This window comes from Amorphotheca resinae, assembly GCF_003019875.1.
Source record: "Amorphotheca resinae ATCC 22711 unplaced genomic scaffold M430scaffold_9, whole genome shotgun sequence".
NCBI classification, from domain to species: domain Eukaryota; kingdom Fungi; phylum Ascomycota; class Leotiomycetes; order Helotiales; family Amorphothecaceae; genus Amorphotheca; species Amorphotheca resinae.
The window spans coordinates 265,989-286,126 of NW_020194479.1; the positions used below are offsets into that span (position 1 = coordinate 265,989).

A 20,138-nucleotide genomic window follows, 5' to 3' on the forward strand; every position below is an offset into this window, starting at 1 on the left:
AAACGACGTGTCGACCTTTTCTCAAAATTTCGCGTTCGACTCTCCAGCTGCGTCAAGAAAGGAAGGAAGGCACTCGGCTACCTAGTCCCCTCACGTGTCGTACAGCGTGACCTGATCCCGCCCCCTCCAATATCTTACCTGTGATCTTACTCAACTTTTTGATTGTATTTGTGATATGTATATCTGTATCTTTTGGGATGACGAGGTGGAAGGATAATTCTATATAGCTACCTTACCTATCTGGGTATCAACGAGAGTGCGGTTTTCGAAAGACGGACGACACGTGATTTTGGTTAGCGAGGTGGAAAAGGGGCTGGCTGTTTCGCCACCAGGTACAGGTAGGTACTTTTGGAGGGTTTAGGTTATTAGGTTGGTAACTAATTGGTTTCTAGACAAATATGTGTGACTTTGCCGCTCATGACTTATCAACGTCACATACGAAGATATCTTCGCGAGGGACCGCTAGATAGCGGACTGCATTGTACTGTGCTGTACTTCCTAGTGGCCTAGAACAAGCTAATCCGTAGTTCTCAACACTCATTGTCATAAGCTACATGTTTCAGACATAGCAGATTAATCATTAAGCATTCCCGTCATCTCACTAGTCCAGCGAACACTGAACACTGGATCAAAGAGTGTAGATGAAGTCCGGTCTCATATCACCCAACTTCTCCGCCTCCTTCTCAGTAAGTCCCTCAACCCAATGATCCCTCTTGCCTTCCCTCCGGAGCTTGTTCTCACGTATCAGGAGCAGCTCGAGTACGATACTGCCTCCGAGAAGGAAAAGAATCATGAAGGCCATAATCAACGAATGCCCGACGGTATACTTCGGGGGCTTGAAATAAATATTACTCGAGATGACACCGTTGAGGTTGCCCCAACCAATCACAAAACCGATGACGACGCCGCGCTTATACACGCCTTCGATGTTGTTCGAGATCCAGGAAATGGTGTTTGCGATACAGGGGTAGATACCGAGAGCACCGAGAAAGGTGCCGGCATATTTGACGCCTGGCTCTTGGGAGCCGAGGAGCATGGCGAAGCCCGCTATGCCGAGGAAGGAGACGCCAATGTTACAGAGACCTCTCTTACGGGTGCGATCGGCAATATATCCAATGGCGACAGTAAGTATAGCGGCTGCCGCGTAAGGGGGGACACTGAGCAGCTGGGCTCTGGTGGTGGTGTACCCGAGTTCAGAGATAATGGTCGGCAGGAAGAGAGAGAAGGCATATAGCGGCATGTCGCAGCCCATGTAGATAATCATTCCCAGCCACATCTTATAATCCTTGAGTGCGAGCCACACGTACTTCATTTTGAACTCTTCGTGCTCGGCTGAGCTCTGCTTGTCCAACTTCAGTCTTCTGATAACGCGCGCACGATCGACTTCGGAGAGGAAAGTAGCATCGTCAGGGAAATCGTGGACGGCCCAGAAACTGGCGACGCCAAAAAGGACGGTGAGAATCCCCTCGAGGATAAAGATCCAGGCCCACCCAGGACGACCTCCAAGCCCATTCATCTTTTCGATGGCGGCCGCGAGCAGGCCACCAAAAGAGCCAGAGACAGCAGCTGCGGAGAAGAAGATGGCGGCGCGGATACCAAGCTCGGAGCGTTTGTACCAGCAAGAGAGATAATAGTTGATTCCTGGGAAGAGGCCGGCTTCAGCGAGACCAAGAAACCAACGGGCGGCCATCAGGCCAGACCAATTCTTAACAAAGCCCATGAAGGTCATGGAAAGGCCCCAAATAACCCTGTGCACATCAGCAATTGATCACACATGGTGACGCGCAGAAGAGTCGACCTTACATTATGATGGGGATGAAGACCGAAGGACGAAGGCGCTTCAACAGGACATTGGTGAGAGGTTCAAAGACCGAATAGGAGACAAAGAAGATGGAGAGCGACGCATTGTATTTGCCTGTGCTCATATTATGTAAATCTTTCTGCAACCCATCAATCTTCGCATTTCCGACGTTGGTCCGGTCGAGGAAGGCCAGGAGGTAGAGGATACAGAGCTGTTGGTAGGTCAGCTTGGGGGGGAAGTCAAATCGCGGGGTTGGCGCTCACCCATGGAATCAGGGTCAGGTCGAGCTTCCAGAGTAGCCTGCGTTCCTGCGATTGTCAGTTGCAATCTTGGCTGCGCGAGCAGAATACGTACAACTCGAGCGCGCTCTTCAGGACTCATGTGTGCATCGGGGTCTGGGGGCAGATTGGCGATTTCACCAGCATCTTCAAGACCGCGGTCAATCTGGCCAACAGCGCCCTTCTCGTCGTCGCTCTTTTCGCTGTCATGCCTGGTTATAGCTTGGGGCTCCATCTTTTCCCGGTGCAGTATTGCCGCCTATCACCACAATTGTGGTAGAGAGAAAGACGGACGGACGGGGTATAAGAGGGCGAGAGAGGGGGAGATGCGAAGAAGGGATATGAAGAGGAAGACGGAGAAGACGGAGAAGGCGGACGAGAGGGGGGAGAAGAGAGGGAGAGAAGCGCGACGAGAGGAGAGCGCTCTAGCCTCTAACCAAGCCGGTCGTAGTCGGAGCATCCACCCAGGAGCAGCAGTGACACTCCACGAGGCGTGGTAGATAGCTAAGCAGTTTGTCAACGCGCTCGGCTACGAAGATCTTGTACAACTCTTAATGGAGCGTTTCTGTTCATTGGTGCCATTGGTGGTGAGGAGTCCGCTATCAAAGCTTGTCGAGTGACCCCGCGTCAACGGGCCGAACGGAGAATCCAATAGTGCGCCCCGTGGCTGGCGACATGCGCCTGTGGCTCCACCGCCAAACTCGGGTTAATTGTTTCGAGGTGGTGTAGATAGCCGTTACTGGCAATGGATTATTGATTGAGCCGAGGTAGGACGCAAGGGGGGAGACGTATCTATCTAGGTCCATATCTCCGGTACCTACCTAAGGTGTATAGATAGATTTATGAATGGATAAGGTAAATATATAAATGAATAAATAAATATCCAATATTGATATGTGGTGGAGATGTAGACCAGGTACCCCTCGTTTCCCCAACGCCGGCCCACCAAACGGCATTTAGGCGGTCTTACTCCGCACGGGGTAAGGTGGGGGTTCGCTGGGCAGGTGATCCTTTACCGGGGCCATCACGTGTTGAAACCCTGGAACTGTGCCCCGCAGGTTCGGACTCGGATTCCCCGTACGGCTTATAGAAAGTGTTCTATTCTACTTCTACTGAATCAGCATGGGAATCCAGAACAAGGCAAACTGGAAAGTCTAGACAGTGACAAACAATAAACACGTCGCCATGGAGATACAGACCTTGTGCCATGGTCCGTGATACCTCGCAGCCGCAGCCTTGTAACACACTGCAGTTCCGAACCTTGATTGCTCAGCTTCTACTCCAAGGTCCTCCGTTTCCCGAACATCCATTCTCCGATTCATGAATCATGACCAGCCACGCCCGCCAGATTAAGTCGATATCTGAGACAACTGGTGTATGTATATCACACCAAGTGTGTGATTGGATCATTCGTCAAGATTTTCAGACCCCTTTTTTTCCAAGATCTCTCCCTCGTCTTACCCGAACCTCATCATATCATTATTTCCAGCTCTGTCCCACCAGCTCCCCAATACCACAAATCGAATCAAACCTGTACACGCCCTCAGTATGTGCTTCGAACCACAAAAGATAAAATTAACCCAACTTCAACATGCATAATCTGGTTTGCATGACAGGCCCCAATAAAGCCAAGCAGGTAGGTCTCCAATGCACTGCAGTGCACCACGCAATCATTATTGTGTATCCTGATATCAAGATCATCATGGTCCTCTCGATGTGCAATTATAAAAGTAACCTTGACATTTCAGAGCTCAGGAAAGTAGGAAAGATCATCTACGCAATGAACAAGAACAACAATCAAATGAAAATATTGATTGCATATGTTGTCTTTACATCAAGACATCTGGCCACTCGGCGACTCGATGTCACCACAGCTGTTGATGAATTGATTATATGTTTATCGGAGAAACTTCTGATATGTTACGCTCAAACGTGGTTTGATCCTTGGTCACAAAAAGGAACGCTGCAGCTGCACTCAGGAGTCGAACCTGCAGGCAATTAAGCCGCGATCCGCATGTGTCTCCAAGCTCAGAGAGATCTAAATCAAGCATAAACTTACAACAGAAAAAATGTCAGATTTTTGACAGCTTATAGTTTCTTGAAAGAATGTGACGATATGCTGCGGAGCTGACTGATGTTGAGCTGAAATTCGAAATGAAGCACGATTGTGAGTGGCACGTGATAAACTCGGGTGTCCACCAATCAAGGGTTGTGTGGCTCTTCTTCCACTTTTTGGTGGCTGCATGTCGAAGTATCGGCTGGTCAGCACGACAGTCATTACAAAGAACCGTAGGTAGCCCGTTTGTGTTGGCCGGTAATCTGGAAACCATATATCAACCTTATTTTTGGATGCACTGCCCGACAATCCTTCTCCTCGGTCTCTGAAATCTGGCGAACCTCTTCCGGGCCTGTCCGAGGCTGATCTCCACGATGGCCGCCCGGGCAAAGACAGTATGCATCATTGGTACGCCCTCTCTGATGATATTGACACATATAACTGACATTCTAAGGTGCTGGACCATCCGGCCTCGTTGCCGCCAAGACCTTGGTTCACAACCACCCCAAGGATACTTTTCACGTGACCGTATTCGAACAAGCGGATCGAATAGGCGGGCTATGGCCAACGTCAAAGAAGGATGGCGGAATGGTCAATCCTGATATGTGTACGAACCAGAGCCTGTTTACTGTTAGCTTCAGTGATCAGACATGGCCCAATGGCACACCAGCTTTTCCCAAGGCATGGCAAGTTGGAGAGTATTTGCAACAATACATCCAGGATTATAGTGGTTATGATATACGTTCAGGCTGCAAGGTGGTTAAAACTACCTTGCAGAATGGGAAATGGACAGTCCATGTCCATGATAAACGCTCTTCGGATTTGGAAGTTCTTTCGTTTGATCACATGATCGTGGCTACGGGTTTCTTTGGTAAACCCAAGGTTCCTCCTATCCTTGAAGGATTTCCCACTCCAGTCTGGCATAGCTCGAAGTTTCGGAATATCGAGAGCCTCCTGACTAATGATGGCCAATCATCACCAAGTTCTGGTAGAAATATTGTGGTGGTTGGCGGACAGATGAGTGGGGTTGAAGTAGCAGCATCCGTCGCACTGCAACTTTCCTCTGAAGTCAACTCACCTGGATCGAACCGCCTTCCCAATGTCAAAGAATATTCAGTCACTCATATTGTCCAACAACCCCTCTGGATAATGCCACTATTCTTTCCAAATGATCCTTGCCTAGCTGGAGGCTCCCCTGAGCAGGATAAAGTAGGTTCTGTCAACTTCGTAACCCATTGTTTTCATATGCTCATTTACACTGCAGATTAACCCAGCGCCTACTTTCCTTCCCGTTGACCTCGTCACGTACAATCTCGGGTGGCGACCTCCCGGACCAGTCACAAATCGGTCAGGACATATAACACCAGAATCAGCTGCCCTAACCCATAGCTTCATGAACAAATATATCGGAAGTGACCAAAGCGAGCTAGGAGTTCCTGAACTAGCCATGGTGGGTGAAGTGCGGACGCAGCCTCCTTACCTTGGTATGAGTGATCAATACATCGAGTTCGTCAGATCTGGTAATATTAAGGTCATAAAGGGGAAGGTAACGGGCAGCTCGGCAGACCATTCAAATGCTGTCATCTCTGATGATGCCGGCAACAAGAAGATAGTTGGGGATGTGGCGGCTATCCTTTTTGCAACCGGATTTGATGCATCTCCTTCACTGGATTTCCTCCCGAATGAAATCCTTCAAACACTCCAATTCGATTCCTCGGGAGACGAGTTCCCACTGGCTTTGAATGTCCATGCTACAGTCAGCCGTGCCATTCCATCTCTTGGATTTGTTGGTTTCTATCGTAGTCCATACTGGGGTGTCATGGAAATGCAAGCGCGATTCCTTGGAAAACTTTGGAGCGGAGATGCACAAGCTGCAAAGGCCTTGGAAGAGGACACAACGATGGAGAACATGCTGAAGCTGAGAAATGATCCTCGGCATTCACAATTCCCAATGAGCGACTATGCATATCTCATGGAATCTTTTAGTGAGATTCTTGGCATCAAGCGCTTCGAGCCCGAAGGTACTGATGCCAGAACGGGACTTGTTTTCCCTCCTCGATATACCTACGACACAGCCAGTGAGAGGCAGAAGTCGCAGACAGAATCAGCTCTCACAAACTTTTACAATACTTTCGATCAATCAGAGAATCAGAGGAAGTTCCTTGCACGAGCCACGTCCCGGGCTCTGCAAGGAGACTGGAAACTTGAGCGTGAGATCACCAGCTTCATCGACTCATACCCTTCCGGGAAATTAATAGGCACGGCAAAGATGCTACCGCGTTTCCCAACCGCGGAAGGATTTGATATCGAGTATTTGTATCTTGAGCAAGGGGAGTTCACCACCACAACGGGATTGAAATTCACCGCAAAGAGAAGGTATGTTTCTCCATTCAAGGCCTCCAACCCAGTTAACTTTAAATAGCTACGTATACCGTTACCGCGAAGACACCGATAAACTCACAGCCTGGTTTACCAAGGACGACCACAAGACTGTCGACTATTTCTTCCACGAAATCGAATTCCTACCCAGAACCGGAGAGCCGGGCACTCGCGGCTGGCTGGCGAAATCGTCTCATTGGTGCTCGCCTGACCAATATGATGTTGAGTATGAGTTCAGATTCAAAGGCACGGCTCTGCAGGAATGGACTACGAGGTACAATGTCAAGGGCCCGGCAAAGGATTATATCCTCCACAACAAATATACGAGATAGAGGTAGGAGTGGAATGATAATGATTGAATGGTAGCATGAGGTTAGATTCTAAGCATGGGTTAGAAAGGGGGGGGTTAGAAGAGGCGTTTGGGCTTAGATTTTGGAGCAATGATGAGCCTTTACGCCGGGATGTAGATTACGAGACAATGAAGTGAGAAAACGATGATGGGCTACATAGGGCAAGCAGTAAAATATTGCCATATCTTCTATTTTACGTCTCGCTACCAATACTCTGAGAGTATGTAGTCAATTTATACTCTTTGCTTCATTCTATTGGTTGACCTGTTCCTGACACGTGAGATAAATCACCTGATATGAGAAACCACTGGTTATCGAATTGGTATTTCCTTGAATACAAGGTGACTTTTGACTATTTCCATTTAGCAATATCTGCCAAAGTTCAAGTCTTTCCACGTTTCAAAGTACCTAGATATGGTACAAGAGCACAGGCGGGATCTCACGTGACTAGACGCTCCTGAATAAGGTAGTGCTTACCTAAGGTATACGAGGTAGCAAATCAGCAGAACAATCAGCAATACGTACTGTCGCAGGCAGATCTTGCTGCCAAAACCCTGCGTTAGATTCTCTCCTTTATAAGCACCTCGTATAAGATACTATATTATACATAAGGGACCCGTAATCAGGTAGAAACTGTACTGGGTTATACGTACAACGTAATATTTCGGCTTGAAGACCGAATAACTACGCTAATTATTAACGATTACGACAAGGATATGAAAAGCGGCTGGTGTTCTTTCTTCTGCTCAGCGCGCACTTCCCACCTCACGACACCCCTCGTCCACCAGCACCTTGCGACACCACTCTCGTTTGGAAGTCGTTCGTTACCATCAATCCATCCTCGCATGTTGGTACAATCGGTGGAGGGTACCAGGACCGCAAGAAGGAACCTCGAGCCTCAGACTGAGTCCCAGTGTTGATTGCGGAGCGAGCGAGAGGAGAATCCCTGCAAGCACGACGATCGATCGGGCAGAAGGACGTCAATCCCATTGTTCACACAGCGAAACAAGTTGTCACCGACCTTAAACTTGGAGGTCTGGCCTGGAGTGTCGAGGTCGAGCGACGGTGTAAACGGTGACGAGGACGATATTATCGAGGTGTAGACCACAGTTTCACATCGACGCCGCATGACGCGATACCGACATTCTTTCTCGATCTACCACAAGGATTCATTGACTACAGTTCCTAAGATGCGTTTCTTTTCGACTTTCTTCCTGCTCTCTAGCAGCCTCCTTCCACTCGCCTCCGCCGTATCTCAAACCGGCCCTGCAGCGGCCGTGGCCTCGCCGGACGGTCTCATCGTTCCTTTTAGTACGAAATTGCCAGCTTGTGCTTCCCTTTGTGGAAAGCTTTTTGATGTGCAAGGCGCCTGCACACCTCCGAACATTGCCGCTGTTTCCCAATCATGTTTCTGCACTGATGGTCGTCTTACTCCCTTTCTCCAACCCGGCACAGCCGGAGTGAGTAGTGTGTGCGGACCCGAGAGTTGTCAGGATGCAACGAGTCTGGGCGAGATCCAGAGCTGGTACGAGGGTTATTGTAATGAAAAGTCCCCGAATCCGACGACAACGAGTTCGTCAACAACCAGTGGGGCTCCGACAGCCACGGGCACAGGTTCAGACTCGCAGGGGACACATGTTGCGCACTCAGGAGGTGGTTATACCTGGTATGTCCTCCCCCATTGTCTTGATATCCAGGTTTCGGAGAAGCAAGAGCTAACATGTCATGAGACAGGGTGGGCGCACATTACAGATGGATCATAATGATAATTGTTGTGGGCGTTGGCCTTATTCTAATTTGGATCGCTGCAATTCTTATTCGCCGCAGATATATCCGCAAGAAGGAGAAGGAGATTGAGATGAGGCCTCCTGTAGCTTGGGGCCCACACCAAATGCAAGGCATGACCGGTGGCTACGGTGATGGAATCATGGATATGAACCATATAGGACCAGTAGGTCCGGTCGTGGACGAATCCAAGATTATAGTCGCGGATGTGGCACCCACAAATAGCAATAGCGACCAGAGCAGTGGCAGTGGATTGAGGAAACACAGATCTTAAATCTTTGTTTTGTCGGAATAAGGATGGAGCAGGCGTTCAAAGGCAAATAATGGGTGAACATGTACTAAGCATCCAAATAGTAAAAGCAATGTTAATGTGGATATTCCTTTTCTCATCAGGCCGTCGTTTCAGTCATGCGGCTCGACAGTGGTCTAGTCATAGGTCATAGGAAAGTTAACCCTTGAACCCAGGTTCTCTGAATATTGGGGTGAATGAATCCCAGAGATAGTTCTCTGCTCTACTTGGACAATGACTAGGCGTTTAAACATGTCCCTTCTTTCAGAAATCCATTCAGTTCATGTGAACCTGTTGAATCACTCACTTTTCTTACCAAGACTATACCTTGATACCCGATTACTTATTAGTAGCAATGTCCTTACCTTTGACATTTTATCTTCCCCTTAGCCCTATCACTCTTATTCCCATCCTCACTTTCCATATCTACTATTTCATGCTCTACATCAGGGATACATACATACCACTTCCCCTCACGATCAAAGACCTAAAACCCATGAACAGTTTCTCTTTAATTTCTCCCCTAATTACCCTCTAAGCGGATATCTCCTCCTATACGGAGCACTGATATTCACCTCTCTTTCCCGCACCGCGTATTTCTTCCGCGTGTACATCAAGCGATTCGGTTCCTCTCGCGTCGTCTGAAGCAGTGATATTCACTTCTATTCCTGACGCCGCGTGTTCCTAGGTATTTCAAGCGCGCGCGCTATCCCTATCCTGTATATTCGACATCTCCTTGCACTGCACCAGACACTTTTCTTCAACCTCGATCTTACCGCTTGAGTTTTTTCATGCATCTCATATCTTGCATTGGTACTTGTGTAGTAGCGATTGCTTTGCATATGATCTTTCTTCCTCGTGAGGAATTCCAATTTCGATTTGACTTTGTGGAAGTGCTGGCTTTGCAATTACTACTCCTCTGCCTTCAAGATCATCTTCTTGCTTGGGGGTGGGAGATTTAATATTCAGCGATATTGATACGGGGGACCACGAGTTGCTAGGTGTTGGAGAGCAGTAAGTACTTGTTCGTCTTGGTATCTGGTAAGTCTTCCTAACGAGAAGATGTTTCAGCTTCTGGATGAGAGGCAACGACTTTCAATATCATTGTTGCAAGGAAGCAATCCTCGATCAGCATCTTACTCCCTCTGTGCTGAGAAGATATTCAGCTTCTGGAGAGACTTTCATATCATCATTGCAAGCCATCAATCCCTGGACCAGTGTCAGCTCATTCCCTCTGCATCTCACCCTCCAGCTCCCCCCTTCTTGGACGATCATCGTACATTCAATACATAATATCCGTCACTAATCAGAGATGTCAGACTCGATTCCACCCTCGCTGCTAGCAATCGAAGCTCTAGAGCCATATACTCTGACCAACTCTCCCAAACGGGTTCCTCAACTACCAAACAACCACCTGCAGTCTCACCCTCCAGCCACCAAACAACAAGGTTCCTCCCATTTCCCTCCCCAAGCATCTCTCTGCCCTGAGACCGGAGCTATGCAAAGCTATACGGAGAAATATACTGGGGGCAAGGAGCTGGCGACAGGAGCATACGAGAAAGAAGGGGACATGGAAGAATTGATCCTGCAATTGCGAATCCGGGTCGCAGTTCTAGAGAACGAACTAAAGCATAAGGAGCGTGAGAGGGATGAGGCAGTCAGTGCGTGTGGCACTGTTGTGCGGTATTTGGGCTCTAGTTCTGGCCTTATGAGTGGAAGTGGGGGGACCGTCATGGAAGATGAGATCCCTGCTCGAGATGACAAGTTGGAGAGGTTGGAACAGGAGGTTCAGAAATTGAAGAGAGAGAATGCCGTTCTTTGGGCGAGAATTGAGAGTCGAGAGCTGGGTCGAGATGTTGCTCATTTAGGTGCTGCAGTCCTGGGCTTGGAGACCACAGGACAAAGTTGTGTGAAGGAGGACTCAATCCCAAACCAGGTTTCAGGTGAAGCGAAAGGGAAGGGTAAGATGGTGGACGCAGATGGATGTTCTCGTAATATGGAACTCGTCAGCAGAGATCGAGCCTTCGGCCTCTCACCGCAACACCCCAAGAATCAAGGAGCGGAAACGATCTTGACAACACCAACGAAGCTAGAGAAAAGCACCTCTTCTTTTGATCGACAGAAGGTGCGATTTACCTCTGACGATGTCGACCTCGCAACAGCGGCCTGGGGTAAGAGTATGGTTTCCGGAAGCACCACGGTTCCCAACTCGCCTGTTCCTCCCGCAGTGAGTTCGTCCTATGCACCTTTCTCGTCCAAAGACGTAGGCTTTCAATCTCTGGATGAGATTCTTGGCCCTGAGGGATCAGACCAACCACCTCCCCCTGGTCCCATCACAGCTCCCATCCAAGCACCCCAGGTCTTGGAGGAGGGACCTGGTATTGATGAGGAAGTCGAGGAACAAATGAAAGCCATGACATCTCTTGAGGACCTTCCCATTCCAACCGTCTTGAAGACAGGCTTTGACTTGAAAGGAAGTTTCAGGGGTCAGGATTACGACTATTCTCTGGCCCCAAGGGATTATAAGAACTTCAACCGGTTTACTTCTAGCCATGATTCGAGATCCTCCCACAGCCGTCATATTTCTATGTCCAACTCGTCATTTGAGACGCCAAAAACTTTTAACGGTGTAGAAGACATCTGGTCCTCGCCAAAAGAACGCGAGGCAGCTATTAATATCTACCTCCGACACTCTGACCCGAGAGACCGCGGCAAATTCGCAGATTTCTTCCAATATGGCATCTGTTATGTACCTTCTGGAGCGGATTCGAACCATTTCCGCACTATCCTCATCTCCAACCTGCCCATGGATACAGAGTTGAGAGACGTCCTTGCCCGGGTCCGAGGAGGTGAGATTGTGAGCGCCAATCTCTTGGATACCGAGAAATTGACAGGCAGCAAGACAGCCCTGGTACAATTTCTAAACGATGACGCGGTGGAGGCGTATCTCTTCTATACCCAAACCCATGCAGTCCGTTTCGGTTCCTCGAAGCAAAAAGCCCATATCACGCTCGTGACAACACCAACCTGGCCACTCACAGCCGGCACGCTTCGTTGCATGATCCAACTGGGACAGACACGCTGTCTGGCAATCCCCAACTTCTCCTACTCCTCCTATTCGCTTGATGCTCTGAAGCGTGATCTCGAGTTCTATCCTGGCTTTCATGGACGAGCGATCGTGGATTTGTGGCTCGATGAGCAGCAGACTCTGCATCTGCAGTACGCGAGCGTGCGTACGGCAGGCTCTGCATATGGGATCCTATCGAGTTGGAACGTGTACCGCCAGCTGAAACTGGAGGTTTTCTTCACTCCTGATCCTTGCGCGGGATCGGTGGAGGAACTTGAGCTTCCTCTCCCGCAACGATCGCCTATGCTATTGTACACTGACTTGCCTTCCCCTGGAAATCTGCGGACTGAATCACGTTCTGAGAGACAGGGTGGAGAGCGCGTGAGCGAGGGAGTGCTCGGTGATGAGAGAAAGAAATCAGCAGCTCTCGCGAACCAAAGAGTTGAAATCCCTAGCTTCGCTGGTGAGCGATTCACATCCTCTTCATGGGCAGATGAGGTGATTGAAGAAGCGGAAGGTGATTCTGGGGATACTCTTCTCCCTCTCGACCAGCCTATCGAATATCCCGCCCTCCTTCCTAACACTTCTGCTCAGCCTTTTGGTGAAAAATGGAGTGCGCAAAATGCGGTAGGGCAGACGGTCATGATGGAAAACCTTAACCAGGTTATGGCTTCCAAGGAGCACGGTTTCCGCAAACCACCCATTGGGCTCGCGGGGTCCAAATACGCATCTCTCGTCCCGGGATTCGAGGATCTGCCGTCTGTTCCCCAGGCGAAGAAGCTTCCCATTGGTATGGCATTGAGCTCGGATTCTGAAGAGAGTCCCACTTCGAAGGATAATGAGAAATCCGACACAAAGAATGCTGGAGCAGCAGGTGTGCAACCACGAGCAGCATTCCCAAGATCTACTATCTCATCCTCACCAGTTGAGCAACAAGGTCAGACCGCCGAAGATTCGGGACTGCGAACCCCACCGCGAGTAAATCTCGAATCTCTCCTTCAGAGCTCGCCCTCCGCTTCCCTCCCCAGCCCCAGCAAGCCCTGGGCCTCCCAATTTTCTTCTTTCACTCACGGTATTCCCAAGCATCAAGCCTCCACCCTCTCTGTATCCAAGAAAGAAGAGCATCAGGGGACGCACAGATCTCATGCTGAATTGAACACCCGAGATATGTCGAAGGCTGGTCGTGTACCTGACGCAGATGTTCCAGAATTCACACTGCCCAGTCCGATTTCTCCCTTTGTCTCATCACGACGACCTACGGGCATGCACCCAGGAATGCATAATTCAAAGAATGAGCACTTCATCCTAGCCGTGCAGAAGCTAGAAGATCCTTTCACCGGCCCGTTTAATCACCCGAAGTTGGGTATGAATTCGAAGCAGGATGAGGTTGGGGTGCGTAATCCGGATGAGATTGCTCTCGATATGGATGGTGCTTGCGAATGATCATGGAGAATGAGTCTGGCTCAACATAATTGACCTATCTTCTTCTTCTTCTCCCCCCACAACGCAAAGTCCTACTTACATATGACTTCGGATCGATAATATGACCTGAGGATATTGCGAGGACAGGAGATTCTGATTCGAGACCGCAGAAGTTATTAGTCCGTCTCGGTGGTTTAGATTAGGTTTTCTGCTATTTTCCTTCTTTCTCAAAAAAGAAAAAAGAAAAAAAAAAGAGTAATTAGATTTGCTTTGGTTGCGGAGGATTTGTACCTCGTTAATAATAAACGATATTTTAAAACCTTCTCTTCTTTACACGTTCGTGGCCCCACGCAAGAAACCTGATGCTACGAGAAATGCTTGGTGGTATTAAGCTTTCTTTATGTATTAACAATATAACAATATCTAGGTAGATACAAAAGCGCTTGCTTAGACGCGTCCAGGAACTATCTTATTAGTAACGACGTCTCTTCTAAAAACCAAACAGCTGGTAGTCCTTGACCTTCTATTCATGATCACCAAAAAGAAACTTCAACAAAAGAAAATAGAAAACTCAGATAGATAGATAACCAAGATCTTTAATTATTTATTAAATAATAGTGTTTATGGTATTTTGCTGTACAAGCTCTTCTTGATTATAGGGTCCCAGGAAAGTAGGGTACTTAGGTAGGTACTACTTGAGATAAAATCAAGGAGAGTTTGAATTAACCTGGATGCTAGATTTAGATTAGGTTAAACTTGAAGGCAGTTGATATAGACAGAAAGATATATGACAGAGGTTTAGAAATACTAAACTTATAATACAAGTATAGTAATGAGTGTTCTCCTAAGAGTAGTAAAGAAGAAAGAAAACCTTGCCTTTTTAATAACCTATAATGTAAAGAATCTCACGTCAAGGATCTAATTAGGTAGTATTATAAAAAGAGCCTATATACCTACTCTACTAACATTTATAAATTAGGAAATAGTAAGTCATGTAGTAGAGCTAAGTTGGTGCTTACAGACGAAGATTCGAATAAGCTTTTGTATATCTAGTTCCCAAATTGAACATAAGGCAATAGTTCATATTTGAGAAGCAATAACTAATTTGGTATTAGTGATTTGATTTACGCATCAGGTTTTGAGAGAAAAGTACAGTAGTACAGTAGTAAGGTACCACGGATAAAGGGGACTGAAGTCTCCTCGACTCGCTCTATCACCTTCACTGATACGCTGCGCTAGTATAACTAAGAACATATTGTCTAGAGGTTTTCTCATCTTTCATTCAATTCCTAATGTGACTATTTATTTAGACACCTCTTCCTTCGATAGACACCGTTCGACTTCCTCCGAAATAGCAAGTATCCTTTCCTCCTCGAGCCTTCTTCCTACGATCTGCAAGCCAATCGGCACACCGTGAAAGATCTCGGGATCGTCTGTACATAGCATTTCATATCAGCAAAGACGCCCCATCTTTGGTTTGGTTAGGGAAATACATACACTGCTGCCAAACCAAAGTATCCAAATCACCGGCAGGGACGTACCCGTCAACCTTTGGATCTCGGTTTTTGTCGACTTTCGTAACCGGGACCACGACCACCGAGAAATCCAAAACGTTGAAGACGCCCGTGTATCCGAAATACAAACCATTCCCCGGTAGAAATGATGCCGTCGGCGCTGCCGGGGCGATTAGGGCGTCGACTGGCCTTCCTGGCTTGGTTAAGGTGGCGGTCGAGTTCCAGTAAGCTAGGTAGCGTGTTTGGTATTCGTACTTCCGACGCTGTAGTGCCCAGATATCGTTGATAGTGGGGATAGGGAGAGTACCTGCCACTTCTCCAAAGGAGGCTGAGAGTTGGGGGACGGGGGCCTCGCCGGAGAGTGAGAGTGTGGCGTGGATATCGGTGCCACCATCTGCGGCAAAGGTGTTCCACTTTTTCCCCATTCCGTTAGTTACTGGAAAATCTGGAGGAAGGGCAAGGGGACAATGAAGATTCTTACTAAGATTTCGAATGCTTCTTGATGCGCAGGCGGAGACCATTCAATAACCTAGATGATTTAATGATGGTTGATTATGACCTTGAGAGTCTGACAAACCTCGTGACCTTGGGCCTTCAATTTTGATATAGTCTCCTGAATGGCTCGCTGTACAGGGGGATGTGGCATGACAACACCATCCCATTTGATGACCCCAAACGTCAATCCACCTTCTTTTATGGACTCTCTGCCCTTCTCCTCTTCATCAGCTCGCCACGGCAGAGGTAGGACTTTAGGGTCATCGTGCCAAGGCTGAGTTTGGCATATGGACTTGAACAGGAAACGGAGGTCGGCAACGTTGTGGGCCAAGGGTCCGATGACTGAAGGGACGGTCTCCTGACCTTCCATCTGGACCAGTAATACTCAGTGACGACGATAAAAACAAGGTTGGGGAAAGCAGATTTACGCTGTTGGCAACACCAAGATACGGTAGTCGACCGTGTGAAGGCTTCAGTCCTGTCAGGCCGCTGACAGCAGAGGGAAGTCGGATAGAGGCACCTGGAGAGTGAGTGGATGAGAAACTTATACCAAATTAGAGACTAGATTTGGTAAAGTAATTACCGATGTCGCTCCCCAGTCCGATGATACTGCCTCGCAGAGCCAGCAGAGAAGCTTCTCCTGGCAAATGACGTCTGTTAGTCATCTCGCTCTTTGTTCTCCCCTTTTCCAAGGGTCTTCGTGGCCCAGATAATACAACACGTACCTCCTGATGAGCCGCCAGAAGAAAGCAAACGATTATAAGGATTCAACGTGTAGCCTATGATGTTGTTGTTCGTCTCGATGGCCTGTTTGAACAATTAGCACAAGTGTATTCTCCGTCATCGCCAACCTTCAAAAACCTACCATGAGACTTGTCGGAACGTTGGTCTTAACAAAGACAATGGCACCTAACTCCTTTAACCTCTTCACCAAAAAAGACTCGGTCTCATCCGTCTCCTTTTTGCCGAGCCAGGCAACGTAGCCCACCGATGTTTCCGCATCTTTGACACGGAATTGATCTTTCAACGAGATGGGAAGGCCGTGTAGAGGACCAACAGGCTTACCGTGAGCGCGCAGATAGTCGTCGAGCTCTGCGGCTCGGGTAATAGCTTGTGAAAAGAGAACCTCGCTGATACAGTTGACCTGAAGTGACGAACAACACGAATCAACTCGACTGTGAATATACTTGATCGGACTGGAATCCTTACCAGCTCATGCGCGATCGTAGCGCGGTGACAAAAGGCCTCGACGACTTGCACAGCGGTATACTCTCTGCGGGCAAGCTTGCCTACCAGCTCGCTCGCCGTGTACTGTGCGGTGATCTCTCTCTCCTTCTCAGAGAGAAAGGTCGCCGCGTAATTAGTAACGTCAGGAAGCTCCGAGACGGGGGGAATAAGCTTGGTGGTCTTCCACTTCTCAGGGAGGAGGGAATTAACTGCCTGTCGCTTCTCCTGAGCTATATCTTGCCATTTCTTTGACATGGTGGTCTGCACTGCGATTGGAAAGGTTCGTGATGTTACGAGTAAAAACAAGTACGCTCAGAAACTTTGATATACCGAAGAAGCCTTCGCGGTTTTCAGGCCGAGAAGAAAAGAGAAAGAAAGGAGAAAACAACATTTTATTGAGTAAAAAAGCTTCTGGGAAGATATTATTGCTCGAAAGACAATAATAATAGACCCGGTTGGACCTACATTGTTGATACAGACTACTTCGTTAGGAGTCTCCGAGTTGTCGTCGTCGTCATCCAGGATCATGATACACCAAGCCAGTTGAAAGGAGCTTAGAAGAAGAAGACAAGACGAGGGGAGTGAGCCGTCGATTACTGATCAGACGTTGAAACAGAGTGCTTAACAATCGAGAGATGATGTGATCATGGACCCAGGAGGATGAGCTAACATCGAGACGACCTTAGTGGTGGTAAGCGACAAGGATCTTACGTAACTGAAGGCAGCCGCACAGGTGTTTAGTAATTGACTATAAGCTACTAGCGGCAGTATACGCCCATTTACCGTATACCATGAGGATTTAAGGTGCAGGACTGCCGCGCTGGCGGGGCGGAAATGGTCAGTGCGACTCCGCATGAGCCTGCACTAGCACCATATAGGAAATCCGATGCTCAGCCCTGCCGCCCCCTGTCCGCCGTGCCGCCCCCGTTGCTAAGTTCCCGCCCCCTGTCAGAGCCCCCGCTCCATGCCCCGGCCAATGGCAGCCGCTTCCGCTCGCCGCTCCGCTCCCGCCGATTCCCCCGCGCGGGCGCTGTGTGTGACTCGCGGGTGCGCAGCCTTAGGTACCCCTATTGAGCGAGACATTGCTTTTTGTCAGCCGGTGACTTCTTCCCCCAAGTCGATTCGATCATGCTTGGACGCCACGTTGGCTATTTGGTAGGCTTTGGTAGGGGATGGGCCTAGTTGCTCGTACGTAATGCAAAATTGTAATTTGTGTAGCCTTTTGATCTGTAGGAGTAAGTCTCGTAGGAACTTAGGAAGTAAGCAGAGACGTCGCGATGATCCAAGCACGTATACGGTACCTTAGGTAAAACGAGGGAACTGTTTATGGGATTGTGGCGTGAATTTAGCTACGTCGAGCTTTACAGAGGTACAGCGCGTCCCCAAGTACCGTGAGGTTAGTATGTTAGTACGGACCAGGCTCCTGGTCTATCGTCTACCTTACTAGTTCCAAGGCATTTCAAGGGTGATTCGAGGATGATTACTTATTATTTCGCTTTGAATGTGTTACTACTAACCACGGTATAAGCAGGGCCTCCCCACTTGTCCGTACTAACAATACTTTGCGGAGTGCAGCCTGTGCAGTACCTTAGTAGGCGAACGAACTACTTGCTTTGAAATCATGTAGCCTTGTCAAGGGCAGGGCGTGGATTTGTTTACTTATAATTTATTTGACTGTGCCTGGCATCTGCCATTGATGACCTCTTTGACTGTCGCCCTCACTGCTACTCTCGATTCAATTGTTTGACTCAATTGTTTCCCATCATTGAAGGCGACCACTTCTCAGCTATCGGTCATGTCTGTTGTTCAACCCGCCGACCTTGAAAAGGACGCGCGCGATGACGCTTCTCCTTCTCCCGTCCAACCCAGTCCCGTCAGTACTATTCCCAATGGCGGTGTCATTGCATGGCTGCAAGTTGCTGGGGCTTTTACTTTATTCTTAAATTCATGGTACGTCTAAGAGAGCGATGGCAGATACTTTTCATTCCTGGCTAATTGTGCACTCTAGGGGAATTGTCAATACTTTTGGTGCCTATCAGACATATTATAAGTCAAGCTTCCTGGCCAATGAATCCGACTCGAATATCTCATGGATCGGCTCTATTCAGGCCTTCTTGCTGCTGATTATTGGAGTCGTGACGGGTCCAATCTACGACGCGGGATACTTCAATGTCCTTGTCGCCGTCGGCTCTTTCTTGGTCGTTTTTGGAATGTTCATGACGAGTATTTGCAAGACGTATTGGGAGTTAATGCTTGCGCAGGGTCTCTGTGTTGGCCTTGGTAGCGGGTGCTTATTTATCCCTAGTGTGGCCATTGTTTCGACATATTTTACAACTAAAAAGTCGTTTGCAACGGGCATCGCAGCAAGTGGCAGCAGTGTCGGTAAGTAGTAATTGACCAGGTAGACAACAAGTTGCTGATAACATTATCTGTGGATAGGAGGTGTCATTTATCCCATCATTTTCGCCCAGCTGCAACCGAAAATTGGCTTCGGCTGGGCAACTCGCGTTATTGCCTTCATCATGCTCGGAACCCTGCTTATTCCCTTGACGGTGATGAGAGTCAGAGTGAAGCCAGCACAGACACGGCGGCTGTTCGAGCTTGCCGCGTTCAAAGAAGTGCCCTTTACTATGTTCAGTGTCGGCGAGTTCTTTGGCTTTATGGGCCTTTATATACCGTTTTTCTACATTCAAAGCTATGTCATCAACAAAAATATTATGAGCAGCCATCTTGGGTTCTACATGCTCTCGATCCTCAACGCTGCGTCACTTTTTGGGCGAGTGATTCCAAACTTCCTTGCCGACAAGACTGGACCGTTCAATATGCTGGTGCCCTGCTCTTTGATCTCAGCCATCTTGGCTTTTGTCTGGATTGGCATTAAGAACACGGGCGGAATCATCGTCTTCTGCATTCTTTATGGCTTCTTCTCCGGAACCTTTGTGTCTCTGCCGCCGACGACTGTTGTGAGTCTGTCTCCTAACATGGGCGTGGTAGGAACGCGAATGGGAATGAGTTTCTCCTTTGCAGGCTTTGGGCTTTTGGTGGGGAATCCAGTGGCTGGAGCAATCTTGAAGTCGGGGAGTTGGGTCGGTGTGCAGGCCTTCTGTGGCGCTGCCGTTGCAATCGCCACTGTGACCATGGCCATAGCTCGCCTTTCCAAATCGGCCACGTTGATGAGCAAAGTGTAGTCGGTCCCTTTTTGGGGAAGGAAGGGAGGGGGGAGGCAAAGTCAAGGCAACGAGCCTCATCAACCGAGTTGTTATTCTCTCCAAATAACAAGTCCAGCAAACTGTATATAGTTCGCGCAATAGCAATTACCATACGAAGCCAAAGACACCCTTAGATAATAGAAAATATTAATCCTTTGCTCAGCTGGGAGTATCAAAAGAAATCCTTCCAACCATGTAGCAAGCATTTGAATCCTATCACACTTGTCATGCTCCTCGCACACAGCTTATAGTATCGACTAATTTGA

At 48.4% G+C, this 20,138-nt stretch overlaps 6 protein-coding genes across 6 annotated transcripts; 4 read left to right on the top strand and 2 right to left on the bottom strand.

Annotated features, from left to right (window-relative positions):
• Positions 1 to 628: 628 nt before the first annotated feature.
• Positions 629 to 2,395, bottom strand: M430DRAFT_60023 (hypothetical protein; the record flags this gene model as incomplete). The annotated part of the gene is made up of 4 exons (XM_024868834.1): positions 2,156 to 2,395; positions 2,065 to 2,109; positions 1,804 to 2,012; positions 629 to 1,748 (listed from the first exon to the last, which is right to left on the bottom strand). Exons 1-4 carry the CDS (start codon positions 2,312 to 2,314, stop codon positions 629 to 631), a joined length of 1,533 nt encoding a protein of 510 aa, XP_024718817.1. The 5' UTR covers positions 2,315 to 2,395.
• Positions 2,396 to 4,323: 1,928 nt separating this feature from the next.
• On the top strand, positions 4,324 to 7,083 carry M430DRAFT_60024 (hypothetical protein). The gene is made up of 4 exons (XM_024868835.1): positions 4,324 to 4,543; positions 4,590 to 5,344; positions 5,400 to 6,511; positions 6,558 to 7,083. Exons 1-4 carry the CDS (start codon positions 4,510 to 4,512, stop codon positions 6,844 to 6,846), a joined length of 2,190 nt encoding a protein of 729 aa, XP_024718818.1. The 5' UTR covers positions 4,324 to 4,509; the 3' UTR covers positions 6,847 to 7,083.
• Positions 7,084 to 8,054: 971 nt separating this feature from the next.
• M430DRAFT_20743 (hypothetical protein) lies at positions 8,055 to 8,923 on the top strand (the record flags this gene model as incomplete). Its single annotated transcript, XM_024864362.1, has 2 exons — positions 8,055 to 8,530; positions 8,599 to 8,923. 2 exons carry the CDS (start codon positions 8,055 to 8,057, stop codon positions 8,921 to 8,923), a joined length of 801 nt encoding a protein of 266 aa, XP_024718819.1.
• Positions 8,924 to 10,250: 1,327 nt separating this feature from the next.
• Positions 10,251 to 13,448, top strand: M430DRAFT_20744 (hypothetical protein; the record flags this gene model as incomplete). The annotated part of the gene is made up of 1 exon (XM_024864363.1): positions 10,251 to 13,448. One exon carries the CDS (start codon positions 10,251 to 10,253, stop codon positions 13,446 to 13,448), a length of 3,198 nt encoding a protein of 1,065 aa, XP_024718820.1.
• Positions 13,449 to 14,702: 1,254 nt separating this feature from the next.
• Positions 14,703 to 16,948, bottom strand: M430DRAFT_277810 (hypothetical protein). Its single transcript, XM_024865721.1, has 8 exons — positions 16,646 to 16,948; positions 16,302 to 16,580; positions 16,162 to 16,243; positions 16,020 to 16,076; positions 15,865 to 15,956; positions 15,519 to 15,806; positions 15,423 to 15,470; positions 14,703 to 15,354 (listed from the first exon to the last, which is right to left on the bottom strand). Exons 1-8 carry the CDS (start codon positions 16,916 to 16,918, stop codon positions 14,875 to 14,877), a joined length of 1,599 nt encoding a protein of 532 aa, XP_024718821.1. The 5' UTR covers positions 16,919 to 16,948; the 3' UTR covers positions 14,703 to 14,874.
• Positions 16,949 to 18,458: 1,510 nt separating this feature from the next.
• M430DRAFT_143191 (hypothetical protein) lies at positions 18,459 to 19,851 on the top strand (the record flags this gene model as incomplete). The annotated part of the gene is made up of 3 exons (XM_024862804.1): positions 18,459 to 18,613; positions 18,672 to 19,045; positions 19,103 to 19,851. The coding sequence occupies 3 exons, from the start codon at positions 18,459 to 18,461 to the stop codon at positions 19,849 to 19,851; spliced, it is 1,278 nt and encodes a 425-aa protein (XP_024718822.1).
• Positions 19,852 to 20,138: the final 287 nt, after the last annotated feature.

Excerpts from the sequence above, each read along its gene's own strand:
- M430DRAFT_60024 (XM_024868835.1), top strand. The coding sequence starts at position 4,510 with ATGGCCGCCCGGGCAAAGACAGTATGCATCATTG. Across the intron at positions 5,345-5,399 it reads GCTCCCCTGAGCAGGATAAA|ATTAACCCAGCGCCTACTTT; the intron begins GTAGGTTCTGTC and ends TTTACACTGCAG. Across the intron at positions 6,512-6,557 it reads AAATTCACCGCAAAGAGAAG|CTACGTATACCGTTACCGCG; the intron begins GTATGTTTCTCC and ends AACTTTAAATAG.
- M430DRAFT_277810 (XM_024865721.1), bottom strand. The coding sequence starts at position 16,918 with ATGTCAAAGAAATGGCAAGATATAGCTCAGGAGAAGCGACAGGCAGTT. Across the intron at positions 16,581-16,645 it reads CTACGATCGCGCATGAGCTG|GTCAACTGTATCAGCGAGGT; the intron begins GTAAGGATTCCA and ends TCGTCACTTCAG. Across the intron at positions 15,471-15,518 it reads TGAAGGCCCAAGGTCACGAG|GTTATTGAATGGTCTCCGCC; the intron begins GTTTGTCAGACT and ends TAAATCATCTAG.